General features: G+C 33.7%; 2 protein-coding genes across 2 annotated transcripts; one reads left to right on the forward strand and one right to left on the reverse strand.

Moving 5' to 3' along the window:
• The first annotated feature begins 2,068 nt into the window (after nucleotides 1-2,068).
• LOC105122355 (serine/threonine protein phosphatase 2A 57 kDa regulatory subunit B' iota isoform-like) lies at nucleotides 2,069-6,748 on the forward strand. The gene is made up of 2 exons (XM_011021429.1): nucleotides 2,069-3,812; nucleotides 6,104-6,748. The coding sequence occupies exons 1-2, from the start codon at nucleotides 2,670-2,672 to the stop codon at nucleotides 6,458-6,460; spliced, it is 1,500 nt and encodes a 499-aa protein (XP_011019731.1). The 5' UTR covers nucleotides 2,069-2,669; the 3' UTR covers nucleotides 6,461-6,748.
• A 483-nt stretch (nucleotides 6,749-7,231) lies between these two features.
• Nucleotides 7,232-14,568, reverse strand: LOC105122356 (cyclin-A2-2). The gene is made up of 12 exons (XM_011021430.1): nucleotides 14,458-14,568; nucleotides 12,487-12,846; nucleotides 12,020-12,302; nucleotides 11,621-11,754; nucleotides 10,981-11,073; nucleotides 10,036-10,169; nucleotides 9,585-9,660; nucleotides 8,767-8,843; nucleotides 8,638-8,671; nucleotides 8,390-8,539; nucleotides 8,148-8,282; nucleotides 7,232-7,689 (listed from the first exon to the last, which is right to left on the reverse strand). The coding sequence occupies exons 2-12, from the start codon at nucleotides 12,784-12,786 to the stop codon at nucleotides 7,636-7,638; spliced, it is 1,470 nt and encodes a 489-aa protein (XP_011019732.1). The 5' UTR covers nucleotides 12,787-12,846; nucleotides 14,458-14,568; the 3' UTR covers nucleotides 7,232-7,635.
• Nucleotides 14,569-18,053: the final 3,485 nt, after the last annotated feature.

Here is an 18,053-nt window from a genome sequence, read left to right on the forward strand (position 1 = left end):
GAGCTCGAGGTTGGATCTAAGTGTTTACACGGTGATCTTCGTGATTATAGAGTTCATTAAAAAGGGCACCAAATCTAAAATGTGGCAATTGGGAGCTAAAATCGTAAGGTTTTTAACTTGGGGGACCATTTCTTATATTGTTTTTCTAAACATTTTTCTCGGAACTAGCTAAAGATCTTGATGTCGATTTTTTTCAGTGGCTTTTATTTGTTTATTTATAAAAAGAACATAATTATAGTGGCTAGAATCAATAGGCTCTGAAATTGATGAGCCGAATATTGCCCCAGGAATCATGTCCTCTCATGTATCCTTCCGCTTCAAGCTTCATGTCCCATTTCGTAACCATGCTCTGGAATCAAAATAAAAGGATGGGAGTTTCTTACAATGATCCTAAAATAAAATTAATGGGAAAGTAACGTGGATTGTTGTTAATTTGAGAAATAGCTAGAGATTTCAGCATTGAAAATCAACTTATTCATAGTTTTTTTTAATATTAATATCAATATATCAAAATCATAAAAATAAGTTAAAAAAATTAATTTAATATTTTTTAAATAAAAAATAATTTAAAAAATAAGTCAAACTGCATAACACCACCTAAATGTATGGTTTGTACAAAAACAATCTTAGTGACTCCAATCTTGAACAAAAATAATATCAATCCAAACCATCAACATAATTTTGATGTCAATTCCTTGGTGATTTAAAGTTTTTTTAAAAAAACATAATTTTATAGTGGGCAGAGTCAATGAACCATAGGAGCAAAAGCATCCCCTCACTATGATGGCCACTGGAGGCTTACATGGTCGTTAACTTCAGGGCCCGTGGGATTAGTCGTGGTGCGCGCAAGCTAGCCCAGACACCCACGTTAATCTAAAAAAAAAGCATCCCCTCACAGTCCATTTTGCTTTAGAACAGAGGATAACTAACTCGTAGCAAATTTGCATAGAACCCTGCATGGCTGCATCCAAATCTGAGTTTGGATTAAGAGTTTATTTAAGAATGTAATAATGATAATTTTCATTAAAAATATATATTAAAATAATATATAGTTGTTAAAAATTATTTATAATATCTACACTTCAAAATAATTTTAAAATATAAAAAATAATTTTAAATAAAAATTATATTTTTATATATCTCGTTTAGACCACACTCTTAAACAAGCTAAAAAATTAAAAAAGATATTAATAATTAAGATATTTTTATATTTCAAGATTATCCATAATGATTTTTAACGTAGAAATTGACTAATTTTGAATATTTTTTACACCGATTAGATTGATCCTTGAGACAACTTAACATGTTAATTTGTATTTTGATTTATCTGATAAATTTGATTTAAACTGGACTGATTAAAAATCAATGATATTATTTAAGATAAAAATAATAATAGAATCAAGTTGATTTGTCGACACAATGATGAAGCCTTTAATTGCAAGACAGGCAACTATAACTATATCTTTAAAACCACTATTTAATCTCAATTTTATTATATATATATATAATAACTCTTAACAATTAATATATTTTCAATTAATTTTTGTATACTTAAATCATGAAATCTTAATGTGTAGATGTGGACAAGCTGGGCAGTTAAGCAGCTTCAGATCACAAATGAATCTCATTACAGCCACTGAATCTTATGATTTTTCCACAAGACGTCACCGTATGAACCATGACTGAATTCTCAAGAATCTTGTCCTTTTCGGACAAAAATTGTGTTAGCAGCATCATACACTTTACAAGATGTTTGATATTTTTGATTAAGTTGTTATTTTTATTTAGATATATTAAAAAATATATTTTTAATTTTTGTAATATTAATGTATTAAAATGATTTGAAAATATAAAAATAATTTAAAATAAAAAATAAAATTTTTAAAATGTTTTTTAAAAAATAAACAATCTGGCTCTTCAGGTGAAAAACATGGACAGAAACAAAAATCAAATCAAATATCCTAAATAAATCTAGGGAATCAAACGGTCCAAAAATCACACGTACACCTCCATCTTGTGGAAAAATCTATCCAGATCCAATTATTAAATTTCTTTAAAGCACTTCCATTTTCCGAGAAAATGCCGTAATTTTCTCATCAACCGAGAATTCTTTTTTTTAAAAAAAAAAAAACAAAAGGAGAAAGGGAACGAACTCTCCACCAAAATAATTGAAAACCATAGCACCGCCTGTTGTTTATTTTGCTTTCACTCTCGAAAAGAGAAAAGAGACCAGACATTAACATCATCGACCAACACAAGGCACTTCCTTCCTTTAGATCTCTCTCTCCACTAAAGCCTCACATTTCATGTCTGCAGCTATCATCGTTACATGAATCTCTCTAAAAACGAGGTAAATCATCAATGAATGCGATCATTCTTTGATTTACTCAAAAACCCAGTTTTGTTTTTATTTGCCAAGATCTGACCTTTCACTAAAAATATACCTTAAAGTTTCCAACTTTTAACCTCTTAATAACAACCCTCAAAGCTTTAGAAATGGATCTACTCACATTCTCTCAAAACCCTTTTGATCCATGACCAAAATCTAGTTGAAATACTAGCCTTTCTTTGTAAATCTACTTATTTACAAAACATACCCTTCAATGGCCGTGCTGTGGTAGCGAATTTGTTAGGATTTTTTGTTGCTTGGCTTAAAGTTTATTTTTATAATGTTGAGGCAAATCTTAAGTAAGCTGCCAAAAAAATCTTCAAAAACTGACTCAGCTGAGTCTACTCGGCCTGAATCGCCATTAACGCAGCAGAGATCCAATGGCTCAACTGCAGGCCTGGGGAAATCATCCAGTGGCCCGAAAAGAACTTCTTCTGTTGTGTTTCCAGCTAGTGTGGTTGCTGGGATTGAGCCACTTGTGCCCTTCAAAGATGTGCCTAATGCAGAGAAGATGAATCTCTTTGTGAGCAAAGTAAGCCTTTGCTGTGTAACTTTTGATTTCAGCGACCCAAGTAAGAACACGCTTGAAAAGGATGTGAAGAGGCAAACTTTACTCGAACTAGTTGATTTTGTGGCTTCTGGGGCTATGAGATTTAGTGAACCTGCCATTTTAGCTATGTGTAGAATGTGCGCTGTTAATTTGTTTAGGGTGTTTCCGCCGTATTATAGGTCCAATTCGAGTAGTGTTGGCGAGAATGATGATAACGATGACCCAATGTTCGATCCTGCATGGCCACACTTGCAAATTGTGTATGATTTGTTGCTTAGATTTATCAATTCTACTTGCTTAGATGCTAAAGTTGCAAAGAAGTACATAGACCATTCGTTTATATTGAGACTGCTTGATTTGTTTGACACGGAGGATCCGAGAGAAAGGGATTGTTTAAAGACTATATTGCATAGGGCTTATGGGAAGTTCATGGTGCACAGGCCTTTTATTCGAAAGTCTCTGAGCAATATATTTTATCGGTTTGTGTTTGAGACCGAAAAGCATAATGGGATTGCGGAGTTGTTGGAGATTTTTGGGAGTATTATTAGCGGGTTTGCCTTGCCCTTGAAAGAGGAGCACAAGATTTTCTTGTGGAGGGTCTTGATTCCTCTGCATAAGCCGAAGTCCGTGGGAGTTTACTTTCAGCAGTTGTCGTATTGCGTGTTACAATTTATTGAGAAGGAGCCCAGGTTGGCCAGTGTGGTAATAAAGGGGATACTGAAATACTGGCCAATAACTAATAGCCAGAAGGAGGTAATGTTCCTGGGTGAGTTGGAAGAGATTCTGGAAGCAATTAGCATGGTGGAGTTCCAAAAGGTCATGGTTCCATTGTTCTGGCGGATTGGATGCTGCATTAATAGTTTCCACTTCCAGGTACTTACCATTTGCCCTGCCCTTGAGGTTTAGTATGGTTTGCTGGTTCTTTTTCCTGTGATATAATGCTTTAAAATGTCATAATCTGTTAAAACTGAAATGAACTCTTGAAGTGTGGACTACTGCTACGCTTCAGGAGATGTCTCCTGATCTGGCATTGATTACTATTTGTGATTTTTCTGGGTTGATGTCATAATGCATGCATGCATGCATGATTTGTTATGCTAGCTTAGGAGGTTTGACCATGAGATGCTGAATGTAATTTTCACTTTATCATGTTCTATGAGTGTGAGGAACCCTATGGATACAGCACCAGGTTCAGATACTAATTCATTTTGTGTTTGATATGGCACCAAGTATTATTTGAGTAAATCTTAGTTTTGGAATTTTTAGAATTGGGTTTGTGGTCAGCATGACAGTAGAACGACCATAAGCTTTCCACGTCCCAGAGCTTCTCGGGGCTCTTTAGGGAGATGAGGCAGTACTTCAGAGTGATGATATTAGTACTCCTATTTACAATAGCACTCTCCTTCTCTCTCTCCATTTCTTACCATCCCCCCTATTAAAAGTGGAGTGCTATTATAAACAAATGCAATGCTAACTCAGTCTTCCCTTTTGGGCTTCAATGTCATTCAGTTCATAAGAAATTACATACTCTGCATCTTGTTTGAATTCCTTGTGAATAGAGAGTTTCTTGAAATGCAAGCTTTGGACTCAATTTGAGTTTCTAATGCCATGTACAGGAGTGAAACAGGGTAGGATAGAGAGTGAGTAGATACAAAGCAAAAGGAAAAAAATTGTATTTTCTTTCTCTTGTTTGTTTGAAGTGAAAATAAGAGGGAAAGATAATGGAAAGAAAGTAACTTTTCCTTGTTTGGAAACCAAATAAATATGGTGAAAATATTCACTAGCAATTTTTAGTCAATGTTGAAGAAGTAATTTACTTAATAAAAAAATTTCCTTTCACTCTCTCTTTTGGAGAAAATGTGTTTCGTGGGCCATGAGGAAAAAGTTTCTCCTCACAATCAATCACTTGCCTCTATTTTCTTCCTCCTTCCCGGACAAGGAGTGAGGAAAAAATTTCTCACTCCTTTGTTTGGGAGATGGAAGAAAATGGAACAGTTAAACGAGGAGAAAACTTTCCCCATTGGGCCCATTAAATCCACTCTGCCCCATTTAGGGAGAGGATGAGTGGAAAATTTTGTTCAAAGTATAAATTGACAAATTTACTCTTGATTCTAAGTACAATACTCTGATCACATGAAAAGCAAAGGATGTTATAGAAAATATAATCCCAGCATTTACCTTCCCTCTATTTACTTTCCCAAAAAGGAAAGTAGCTTTTTCTCTTTTCATTCCGCACACTCGAAGATAAGGACAGCCATTTTCCTTCATGTTTTGGTTTCCCAAATCTTCTTTGAACTCCCCAAACCAAGCATAAGTGTTTCAAGAGCAATATCTCCTCCGCATTCCATAACAATGGACCTTTTCTTTTTGGTTTTAGCAGCCCTTCCTCTGTTTACTTTGATCGGTCATGTATAAATCTCTAATAGGCATCATAAGACTGGTAGTGGCTACTTTGATACTTTAATTTTTTCACTCAGACTTAATTTAGAGCGAAATTACAAACATGCAGCCTCTTCCAATAGAATTTTATGTCTTCACCTGGGAGGATTTTTTCTAACATTGTTTAAGCTATAATTGAATGGGCAAGAGAATCGAGCTATCTCGCGTGAAGTTTATTTGGCTTAGGTCAGGAGGGGGTACAGGGGCACATTTGTTATCTTCAAATTTCTAAGGAGGAAATTCCTCCTTTTCCTATCCTTGTTCATTAGCCAGTGTATTGGGTCTAAAGCTAAGCTATGTACTTTGGTTGGGGAATGTGCTTCAGAAGTGGAAATACCCAGTCCCGAGGATTTAGTTTGTTTTGCTGGAGACCAGAGAACTGGTTTTTTTAGTTGTCTCACCTTGATTGTTTCTGTGGCTGAGTGCCTCATCGAATACGAAATTTTTAGTTGAGCTCTCTCCCTTTTTTCGAAAGCAGAACATGGCTTTGAATATTGCCATGCTTCTTGCTGATCCCCTCGAAACCCTCCTCACTTGGACTCTTTGTGAAGTTGGTTTATTTCAGTGCTTTCATGATCTGTCATGGGATAGTCCTATAATGGTTCCTCAACTTTGCCATCTTGCACCAAACTTTGAGCCATGGATACAACTTCTTGAGTTATGATGATCATTTGCTGCGCTGAGAAAAATTCCTGGTTTCATCTTCACCGTTTGTTTTGTTTCAGGTGGCTGAAAGAGCCCTCTTCTTATGGAACAATGACCAAATCATCAACTTGATTGCTCACAACAGGCTTGTGATTCTGCCCATCATATTTCCAGCGTTAGAGAAGAATGCTCATAACCACTGGAACCCAGGAGTGCTCAATTTAACTCTAAACATCAGAAAAATGTTCTCCGAGATGGACGACGCATTGTACTTGGCCTGCCTTGATCAATTGAAGGAGGATGAAGAAAAGCTAAGCTTATTGGCTGAGCAGCGGAAGGAAGCATGGCATCGGCTGGAGTATGCAGCCAGTCTCAAGCCAATGACCGGAAACACAGCTGTTTTGGTTACTCCTCTGGCAACCTCAATTGCCTGTTAAGTTCTATATTTAGACCGGTGTTAGTTATCCTGGGCTGCTGTTCTTTTCATTTCCTCCATTGATGGTGGTGTGGTTGGAAATCGACGAAAAGAAAATGTAATGGAAGTTGTTGTTGTTCTAGTAGTTTGGGTTGTAGGATTCTTTTTTGGATAGTCCTGTGACAGCCAGTTATTGTAACTTGTGTTGATCCTGTATTCTCTCTTTCTACTGTATGGAATATTAATCATTGCTTCCTTGGTAAAGGTTATGAAGGAATGACCATGCAGTGGTTTATACAATTTTCCGTCATCTAATTTACTCCACCGTCTCATTCTGCTCAGTGCTCACCACAAAGAGAGAAAAAAAAAACCTTCTGATACATTGAATAACTGAATTTTCCAAGAAAAATAAAATAAAAAATATATTTTTTTTTATATAAGCATGTAGATTATATATATTTTTGAAAAACAATTTGAAAAGTAAAAATAAGTTAGATCACAGAGACAAACACTTGTTTTACTGCGTGGGCACCATTCTCAAGCCTCTTTGCATTACTTGCCTTGCAGTAAAAGAACCACCGGCCTCTGTTGCCTCCCACCTCGTTGCCATGGTCGAAGAACATCGTCGGTGTTCACAGGACGTCTTCACGGTTCAAAGCTTAAATTTCTTCATAACACGAGGGTCAAGAAAGTTCACATTGTAATCATTCAATAAAAGCAAATACAAGACCATAGTAGTCCAGAGCATGATTTTTATTTTTTTGATAAAAAAATAATCAGAGTGCAAAACAGATATTCCAATATGAAAAATTATTATTTCCTTTTTTTTTTGTAGTTTTTTTTTTCTGTGATTCACAAGGTTTAAATACAACAGACGTTGAAATAACTACATTTCTCATTGCTAATTAGCAATCTATTGGATAACCTAGGTGCGGTTAAAGCTTCCTATTGACTAGGAAGTTGTGCAATTATTCCACCCAAGGCATATAAATTACCTCATCGAATGTGTTATGCTACCGACCACTGATTACACTGACTTTGGACTGGAAGCACCAGAACAAGATTAGATGTTACAACAACGATTGACAAATGCAAACTTTTGATTGAATTAAACTCTATGATTAGAATCAATATCACCCTCAAAGTGTCGAATCAGAGTGCTGTGCTTGTTAATGCAGGACCAGTTTTTCTTCGTCTTCAGAAAAGCGATGAAACTCGTCGCACTGAGGTCAACGTTGCTACAGATTTGAACTGTCACAATGATAACCATTTGTGAGAATGACACGAACTGGAAATGTGAAACTCAAAATTGTGCAGGCAGTACAGCTCTGTTTGCTGATGCCGTTCAACTTGCTTTAAGTGTTTTTCGCTTGAAAAAAACACCAAATTGATACTTTTTTTTATATGCTTTTCAATACTTTTGATATGTTAATATCAGAAATAAAAAAAATTCTAAAACAACATTACTTTGAAATATTTTCAATTAAAAAATATTTTTACGAAACCACGCTACACGAAAAATCATAGAAACTGCCTTGTGAATTTTGAAAATAGTAAAACTCTTTGTTGATTTGATTCAAATAATTCCAAAACATGCCTATACACTACTTGGGAATTGAAAGGACTAGCAAAGCATTCATTCTTATGCGCATTAGACAGCATGGACACACTATCAGCTCAAACCCCTCCAGATAGTATGTGTTTTTTACCTTCTGTTGTCTATATTTGTCGCGTATAGCATTTAGGCAACAACCATTGGTGTTAAGCTGCAAATCTTCCAGAGCAAGTACTGTAGTTTTCAGTTCTGATGCTGTGTATCTAGTGTAGTGCTCAAGAGTTGAGTTCTGAAAAAAGTACACAGAAGCATCCTCTTCAGCCATTCCTTTAATGAACGGGAAATAAAAAAGAATAAATACTCAAATCAAACTCAAAGAGGCAGAAAAGGGCAGACCCATGGATGATCTAACTGATCGAGTGTCCATCGGGCAAGAAAAACAGCGGATGCAGCTATGAGGGAAGGTAAGAACTTTAGGAAGTTGTACTCAACAAGAGTCAACTCTGCCAAATAATTTGCCAAGAACACCAGCTCGACACAAGGAACCTATATCAGAGTAATTACAGGTGTCTGAGTAGATAAGTTCCTGCTTCGTTAAATTCCAAGAAAATATGCAATGTACAATGGCCAACATTTTAAAATACCTTGCTAGAAGCTTGTGCTGCTTGAATGAATCTCCTGAAAAATAAAAAATGGAATAAGAAAGATGAGTAAATTTGTTATTGATGACATCATACCGGTATCATATAGGTAAAAGATGTTCAATATTACACCTCAGGAATGTTTTCGTGGTAGGAACTGATAACTGAAAGTACAAGAAATTCAGGACCTGACTCTCCATTTTCAAAACCTGCCATAATATTGTGTTAGAAGCCTTGTATATCAGCACACGCCACTGAAACTCTATTTCAAGGGAGGAATCAAGCATAGTTTTTAAGAATGCATCACAAACCAGCATGATAAGTAAAGGCACCAGAATTAGAATGGAGATGCAAATTGGCTGACAGAAAGACCTCGGATAACGGTAGTTTATTTTCCACAAATGCTTTTGGAAGAAATCATTGACAGGGAGAATGAAGAGTAACGATTTCAGCAAGAGCAAGGCTCGCTAAAGCTCTAGCGCAGGGACAAAGTGCTGAATTTATCTTTCTTAGAATTGGAATCGACAAGTTCCATAGTGACAAAGCTTTGAAGTAAAGGCAAACAAAATTTTCCTAGAATATGAAAAGATTGAGGTAAATAAATCAATCGACTCCATCCTGTAGTTTATAATCAGTCACCAAAAAGATTTTTTTTTCTCTCGAAAAAAATTTATAACGTTATAGTAAGGAAGAAAATAACTGTAACTCCAGTTATTTGGATCAGGTCAGCCAGTTAGGTGCTTAAATGCTAAGATGCTCTTGGGAACTACCTCTCAGCCATACCATTCATTAGACTGTGAGACTTGCATAATTTGAAGTGCACAGCCATGGGAATACCAAGACAAGGCTGACTAATATGTCGCCGGGACTAATAAGATTGAGAAGTGAATGACGAAGCATAAAAATATGGAGCCCAATTCATAATGATGTTTGGATTCCAGGGAGCATACCTCTCCTCTTGTGTAAGTATTGTCAGTGATGAAGCAAAACCCTTCCACTCTTGGCGGAATAATTTCTTCATACTTACTGCCATCATAAATGAAAAGTTCATAATGGAATCAATGACTAAAGTGGGAAAATACACATGACATGCAATTCTTACTGTGAATGCATTCAAGCTGTTTCTAATACATAAACCTCGACTCATATGAATAAAGAGAGATGCAGAGCATATCTAACGCATCAAACATAGCATCGTATGGTTTCTGAGTAATGCTTTATCAAATGTTTGCAAGAATAAAATCAAAACGATAATGAATTGTGTGCCATAATATCCAAACTAAGTCATTTAAGCTTTAAGGATTTAGTCACCACCCATCATCATTTTCACACTGACTTGTTCAACTCACACTGTGGAAAAGCAGCGTATCCTATCTAAATGTCAAGCAAACATAAACTTACGAGGCAATTAACATGCAAGTAACACCAAGCAGTTGGAGTCTTTGTTTTTCAATACATTTCTGTGAAAGGAATCGATCAATGAGATTGACAGTGAGGTAAAGAGTATCTGGAACCAATGTATATTCTTCAGAAACCTGAAAAAGGTCATAGAGATTATCAATAGTATACGCATTCAACATTAATACTAAGAAAGGGACCTAAATATCACTCAAGTATTGAGGTGTTCTTAAGAAATAAAGCGACTGGGATACTAACGTTTCAACTTCTTGTCATTTCAAGATCAGGATTCTGTCTCCGTCTAAAATCCTAACAAGTCGAGTTTTTATAATTATTTAGGAGTTCTATGCCCAACAAAAAAAAAAAAAAACATGCATTCAATAAAAATATGGAAGCTAGAAAATACTTGAGGTGTTCATAGTGAAATGAAGTCTTAAAAGATAAAATTTAAGGTGTTCCCCCACAATAAGCCCATATTTTCTTTGGTCTTAAACTTTCTATCTTGGGAAAAAGAACATAAAGTTTGGAAACAACCAAAAGAACAGAGATGGCAAACGTGGAAAAGGAAAAGGAACCATCAAATCAATTTGTTTTGATTTATGATTGCTGCAGGAGTGATTAACTACATGGAAACTTGAAACAATGAGCGAAAATGCAACTGACTGATCTTCTAGGCAAAGACGAATATATTCTCTATTATTTGAAAGGACAAATTCTAAGGCAAAATGAGACCTTCAAAGTTAACAAGGTACCTGCCAATTTAACAGAGTTAAAAGAAGTATCCATTTTAGTAGAGAAGAAAAACTGGAAATTAGTATATTCTCACTTTCTATGAACAGAGGCATCTCTTTCCATTATCTTTTGAAAAAGTAAATATGCTGCATGTATTTTAAAGCATATGCCTGCGACAACTCTTATTATTAAATCTATATAACTGACTATACTAACCTCCACAAGCCAGTCAATCAGAATTCCTCGCATTCCTGGATTGATATCACGCTGCAACTTTTCCATGTAATCAACTGAAGGTCTTAGGTCAAGCTGGGGTACAAGAAATATAAAAAGTTAGCACCAAATATGGTGATGATAGCCAAGGAACATGCCAGTTACAATTTCTGCCTTTCTTAAGCCCCAGCTAAAGTTAAATTCTTATTTCAAAACTCAAGTAATGAAACTGTTGTTAGTTGCTAAGTACTTCTTGAAAAAATGAAAGCCTTCATGTTGCCTAAATACCAAAATAGAGAACAATGGCATTGGATGATAGCTTTATTTCAAAACTCAAGTAATGAAACTGTTGTTTGTTGCTAAGTACTTATAAAAAAACAAAAGCCTTCATGTTGCTTTAATACCAAAATGGAGAACACTGGCATTGGATAATAGCTTTCACAAGAATCCTACCATATCAAATTATGCCAAGTTGTACTCAGTAGGGATGATAGTTTTCATCCATAGAACGAACAGCTTTAATTTCACATTAAGATTGATCAAATAACAACAATATCTGTGATGTGAGATAGCAGTTTCTGGATATAAAAGTTCATGATAAATTATTTCAAATGCTTCTAGAGGTAACAACTGCTGCACAAACCTCCTTCACACGTATATTGTTATATATATGAGGGGCATACAAGCTGCAGAACTGAGGGTCTTTTATGTTTAAATCAATATCCACTACGCTCGCACCACTTGAGGCATCCAGTTTTTTTGAAATCTCGTTTACTTCTGCACAAATTCAACTAAAAATGTTTAAATATGGGTAATCTACTAAGTATTATAACAGCAATGTCCCAAAAAAGAAAAGCTATTCAATCACCTTTAGACATCAACAATTGCATCTTAAAAATAAATTCAACTCCATATTAATGAATTGAAAATAAAGTCGCTTTTTGGTTAATTGAACCATAAATGATGTCATATAACTGGTTGGTTTTATTTTGGTAGATGATTGAGGACAATGCTTATACCCAAATCATAATACAACACTGACCTTTCTTTAGAGGGCTTTCAACTCCAGAAAATTTTGTGGAAAATGGTATTAGAAGCATCGGATCTGCTACACCACCTTCTCCTGTGCCATGACACGAACTATCTTGTTTTACTTCTAACTTTGCTGGTGAAGTAAAATTTTGTGCTTCTCCCATTCTTATTTTTGACAGCTCTTCAGCTAACTTTTCTTTTACATCCTCCTGAACCGGTGAAATTTTCATAGAGATACGAGCAGCCACCTCTGCATTTGTTTTCGGAGGACATTTTCTAGCTAGTTTACTAGTCTGTCAACCAGCCATGTCAGCAGAGAATAGTCTTTCACTTAGTGAGTTTCAAAAAAAAAAAAATTGCAACTAGTGAATAACTACAGATGAAAGTAAATTCCCTACCCAAATGTCATATAGTAAACAAATTTATGCTATAATTACAAATTTTGAACACTGAGAAACATGCAAGAGAATTGCATACATGTTGTTTAGTTGCATGGATGCAGTTTTGATGACAATTCTCACAAAGGATGTTGCTCACATCTTTAAGCACTGCCCTTCTCTTATGCTTAAAGCCAGCAATCGATGTCGAAGCAGATTTATTCTCATCTGATGCTGCTCTTTTGGTCTTTGCTCTAAGAGGATGCCTCTGCTCCTGCTTGAAGGAGGGTTTTGAGGCAGGATATATTCCTACCGAAGCCCCCAAGGCTTTAGCACGTGCCCGTGTAATTCGAGTAGCGGGCTCTTCAAGTTTGGCAGCAGTTGCATTTTCTTTGTTCATCTTTGCTTGCTTCGTGGAAGCGCAATACGTGATTTCAAACTGAAATGCTATTCATTGAACCTGAAATTCCAATGACAGTTTGATGTCAGATAAGAAGCAAATTCCAAAAGCAGGTAAAAAATAAAAGCACATTGATCAACATAGCAAAAATTTGGCCATAATGCTGCAAGATCATATATTAAGTTGAGCATAAGTAATCATAGCAGAGGGCACCGGATTTAATAGCCAGTAATAAAATCTTTTTGTCGAAAATCTAGGGTTCAAGATCACAAAAAAGCAAGGACAACACCATAGAACAATCAAAGGAATGAAATATAAACAGGTTAACGCTACTATGATCTGAGATATTAAGAAAAAACTTGCAAAACTTGTATAAGCTCGTATTCACAGAACAAGTCCGCTTGAATTGCACTTTCAGCTCAAAATGGTTAAATGTTTCATAGACATCGAATGTGGAACAAATTCATGCTTATTTTGAGATTATATATCCAGGCTTAGGTGCATTGTCCAAAGGAAATGGTACTGTTTCAAACCTCATGGAGAAACCTGTAAATAGTTTCATTTCAAGTTGACAAAAGTTCTTGTCAAAAGAAATCTAATTTCAGGCATATAAACTCAACCAAAAATCCGTTTCAAGTTACGGTACTCTCTTCTTCCTTAATTCTTTCTCCAAAAGTTCACACGATAGTCATAAAGAAATCTACGTATCCGCACTATTACGCTTCAAAATGTTTCGTACATTTACACCAATTTTCGGATAAAAAAAATCAATCAAAATTCTATAAGTTTGAACTCATTCTCACAACTTAGATTAAGATTAATGTTATTTGTCCCGAAATATCCATCTCCGGATAATATCAACCACTGACGGCTTGGATTCAACCAGGCAGCCCTGCAAGGCACCAACAACCGTAACACCAACTGAATATTTCGGCACGAATAGCATTACTCCATGGCCCATCGACTAGGTGAATTCAACCTCGCTCAAAAGTTTTAACATAATGTCCTTAAACTTACCTTCCATTAGCTTATGAACAGATACAAGCAAAAAAATTTTTTTGCTACGGTTTTAACCCCCATCAGGTAGCTGTAAAAACCGAATAAATACGATATTTTCTTATTCACGCATTTTCACTGTAACCAAACAGACACATTTCAAAATATTGAGCTAAGATCTACTGTTTATTAAAAGATCTTAGCATTGACAACACAAAAGAAAGATAATAAAACCAAATTAAGTGAGAAAAAAACTCTTATCCTATTAAAACTTAATCCATTACAGCATCAAATGCCTCAAAACTCAATATATATATATAAAACACAAACGCTTCAAATTATCTTTCCTAAGCACAAATTTCTCAACAAAGCCGCTCAAAAATCGAGAAAATCGCAAACGCACAAAGAAAAAACAACAATGAGTTTCAAAAATCCAGAAAATTTCAAAACAGAGTCGTTTTTAGAGAAACGAAGCAGTAAAACGCAAAAATGGTTGGAATTAGAGTATGCCTCACAGATCTACAGGGACAAACACGAAACGCCGTGTAGTTTCGGAGAAAGAAAATATGTAGCTCTTATCGATCCAACAGCAACGTGTCCATCACTGGTGGTGTGTAGAGCTTAAGAAAAAAAAACAGAGAAGAAACAGAGAGAGAGAAGGATGAGAGAGTCTACCATGTGCTTGGGAGCTCCAAGGAGACCTAAAGGTGATGGTCTCTAGAGAGCTCTCTCGGAAAAGAAAGAAGGAAAAGGAGGGGGGGGGGGGGGGGGGGGGGACAGGTTTTTGTTTTTAAAGAGAGTGAGCGAGCGAGAGAGTGAGGTTTTGTGCGGTGTTTGTTTGGTGATATGATTAATTAGGAGAGAGTGATAACTGCTGCGTGAGCGGGACGGGGTCGCAGTTTAAACTTCTCAAACAAATTGTTATTTCCACTCCTTTTTGCTATTTCCAGATCACTTTTTTTAGGTGGCAAAGGCAAATTCCCGTGTCACTGTGCATTTGTGATTTTGCGTGATCCGAATCCCAATCTGATAACTACTGACTTGTAAGAGTAAAAGTATTTTGATCGGTCAATTTTTTTAAAAATAATATTTTTATTAAAAAAATTAATCTTATTAAAAAACATATCTAAATCAACCAGTTTTTATTAAATTAATATTTTTTATATTTTAACTTTGAATTTAGTGACATTAAACTCCAAAGAAATGTATAATCCCCCAAATCAATTCATAGGTATTTGAGAGATTGTGATATATGGTGTTTTTAAAATAACTTTTTAATTTAAAATATATTAAAATAAATATTTTTTTTTATATCAATATATTAAAATTATCATGAAATATTAAAAAATATAAATTTAGTATTTTTTCCAAGTTAAAAGCACATAATTATTTTTATATATAGAAAAAGAGAAATTATACTTATATATAAAGGCAAATAATTTTGTATTTTTTTTAAAAAAAAAAACGGCTGGGTGGATGAGAATGTGGAATAGAAGATTTAGACCTAATCATGAGGTCATTTGAATCTTAATGAGGATTGATATCGTTTTATTAATCGATAGTTATTTTCCAACAAAAAAAAAACACTAAATTCAGTACTTTATGTCATATTCTGTACGATTTGAATTGCCCTAATTCATAAATGGGATGGTGTGGTGGAATGGCATTTTTCTCCAAACAAAATAAATAAAATAAAATAAAATCATATCGTGTCTTCAAAATTATTGTACATTGCAAGTAGCCCATTTGAAGGGCATGTTTGTAAATGCCTGTATATATTTTTTTAAAATGTTTATATTTTCAAAAAATATTAAAATAAATTTGTAATGGCTTTAATATGCTAATAAAAAAATTATCTTAATGAATTTTAAAGAGAAAATCTATTTCACAATCCGTGTTTTACCGATATTTTTATTTCAATATTACAGCTTGTTACCTTTTATATTTTTTAGAGAATTACTGATTACGATTATTTATATGGTAATTAATTGTATTTTTTAGTGTACAAGGAAAGGGGCCCCGAGATCACGATGCTGGATACGAGGAACACGTGGCAAGAAAATACGAGTAAGTGCTTGAGCCAGAATTGGTTATAAGGAAAATCAAATGAAATAAGTAAAAAGTAAAAAGGAAAGTTTCCTGTTAGATTCCAATTATTTATTTTCCGAGTATATAAAAAATAACTATTAATTATACATGTGGATATCACAGCTGCTAGTTAAGTTGACTTGTAGATAACACAGGTGCGATCCATAATTAACTCGCACGGTCAATTTTAAATCTTCGACACTTGCCATTCTTATGTCTTGACCATATTTTTGCAAGGCAACATGGCAATCTTGAATTTTCTATTTCAAAAAAACACTGGACCATAGAAGCCAGCTTGGTTAATAACCCAACTCGGAATTTTAGAGATAGGTTAGATGGATTAATTTAAATTCACTTTAATCAATTTTAAAATTATTATTTTAATATAAAAAATAAAATAATATTATTTTAAAAAATTAAAGTAAATCCCATTCGAATTTTAAACGAATCAATCATGTCATAAGTTAATTTTTATTACTCTTCGATTCATTTTTTAGATTCACTTTTTAATTTATCAATTTTATTATAAATATAATGATAGTTAGATAATATTACTCCTCGATTCATTGTTATTTTTTTATTACAATTAAATATTTTATCTGAATTATATTTAAATTTTTCCATTTAAAACTCTAAAATAAACTCCAATGTGCCATGGTAAAGAATTTTGGTGTCAAATCACAATGATTTTTCATTTTATACAAATTAGCAAAGTGAAAGAAAATAAGAAAAGACTTCAATTCGCTTATCGTTTAGGACATATTAATTGAGACTTTATTTTAGTTTCTTGGATTGAATTATTTAATAAACACGTAAAAATTAAAGGATATATTTAACTATCACCAATAATAGATAGAATAAAGGACAACGTTGTCTAAAATCCAATACATTTGGGGCAAGATTAATAAAATCAAAAGGTTTGAAACTTGATTGATAGTATGGTGATATATTAGGAGCTAAACCCATATTTCTTTTGAAAAACACATATGAGTTAATTTAAAAAAAAAAAGCCAATTCATTCTATAATAATCCTTCAAGGTTAACAAGTTCGCTTCAATAATTTATCTCATATTTTCCTATATATTTTAAAAAATCACTAAATGATTGTCTTTTCTTTTCTTTCCTTCTAGTTTTCTCAAAAACATTTTGTATTTTTTTTAGGTTGATGATAAATACCTCTCCTACGACAGACAGAAAGGAAAATGAATATACAAGACCAACAAATTGTTGCAAAAAGATTATTCTAAAGACAAAGAAAATTTAAAATAAATGGACTGAAAATTAAATTGTTTTTAATAATCTTATCATAACCTCCAATCATATTTTTCATAGCCTCGTTTGACATTGTTTTCCTAACTAAATTTTAAAAGTTATTTGTTTTATTTAATTTTTTAAATATTTCAAGATCATTTTAACATGTTAATATAAAAAATATATTTTAAAATAAAAAATATTTTAAAAAATAATTATATATAATGCATCTATGTTGAATGTTATTTACATGAGTATTGATGCACATATTTATAACATTTTAGGATAGGTCTGTTTACAAGTTGAATTATTGTAAAACTCGAGGCTATAATTTGGCCATGAACGTAGGGCATTCATTAAAAAAAAAAAAAAAGGTAAGGAGAGATGTTGAAAATTGAAAAAGACATTTAGAGCTATTTCAACATCCTTTAAAGTTGAAGGACTTTTTTGAACCTTGAAAGACAATAATGCCAATCATCATCAATTCAACCTCAATTTCGGTGACAAAACTAATGACTTGAGATTATAGTATAGAGTGTATTTTTAAATATATTTTATTTAAAATTATATTAAAATATTTTTTTATATTTTTATACTAACATATCAAAATAACCAAAAAATATTAATTTAAAATATTATAAAACACAATCATTAAAAAAATTAGAAAAACACGGTGCAATGCACTCCCCTAGTGCCTAGGAGCTAGGAGTTCATTTGTCTAAGCTAATGCTTTTATTTTTCGGGTTAGAAAAACAGATTCAAAGACATTATTTCATGTGTTTTTTATTCTAAAAAACAGAAGCATGAGTTAGATAACAAACGGAGCCTAAACTAATATATATATATATAATTCTCCTCTCTTCTTTGTTTCAAGAAATCAAAGCGTGTGATTTGACAAGGAGCAAAGGAGAGTGCTTCACTGAATTTCCTGC

Source organism: Populus euphratica, unplaced genomic scaffold, assembly GCF_000495115.2.
Source record: "Populus euphratica unplaced genomic scaffold, PopEup_1.0 scaffold19.1, whole genome shotgun sequence".
Lineage (NCBI taxonomy): Eukaryota > Viridiplantae > Streptophyta > Magnoliopsida > Malpighiales > Salicaceae > Populus > Populus euphratica.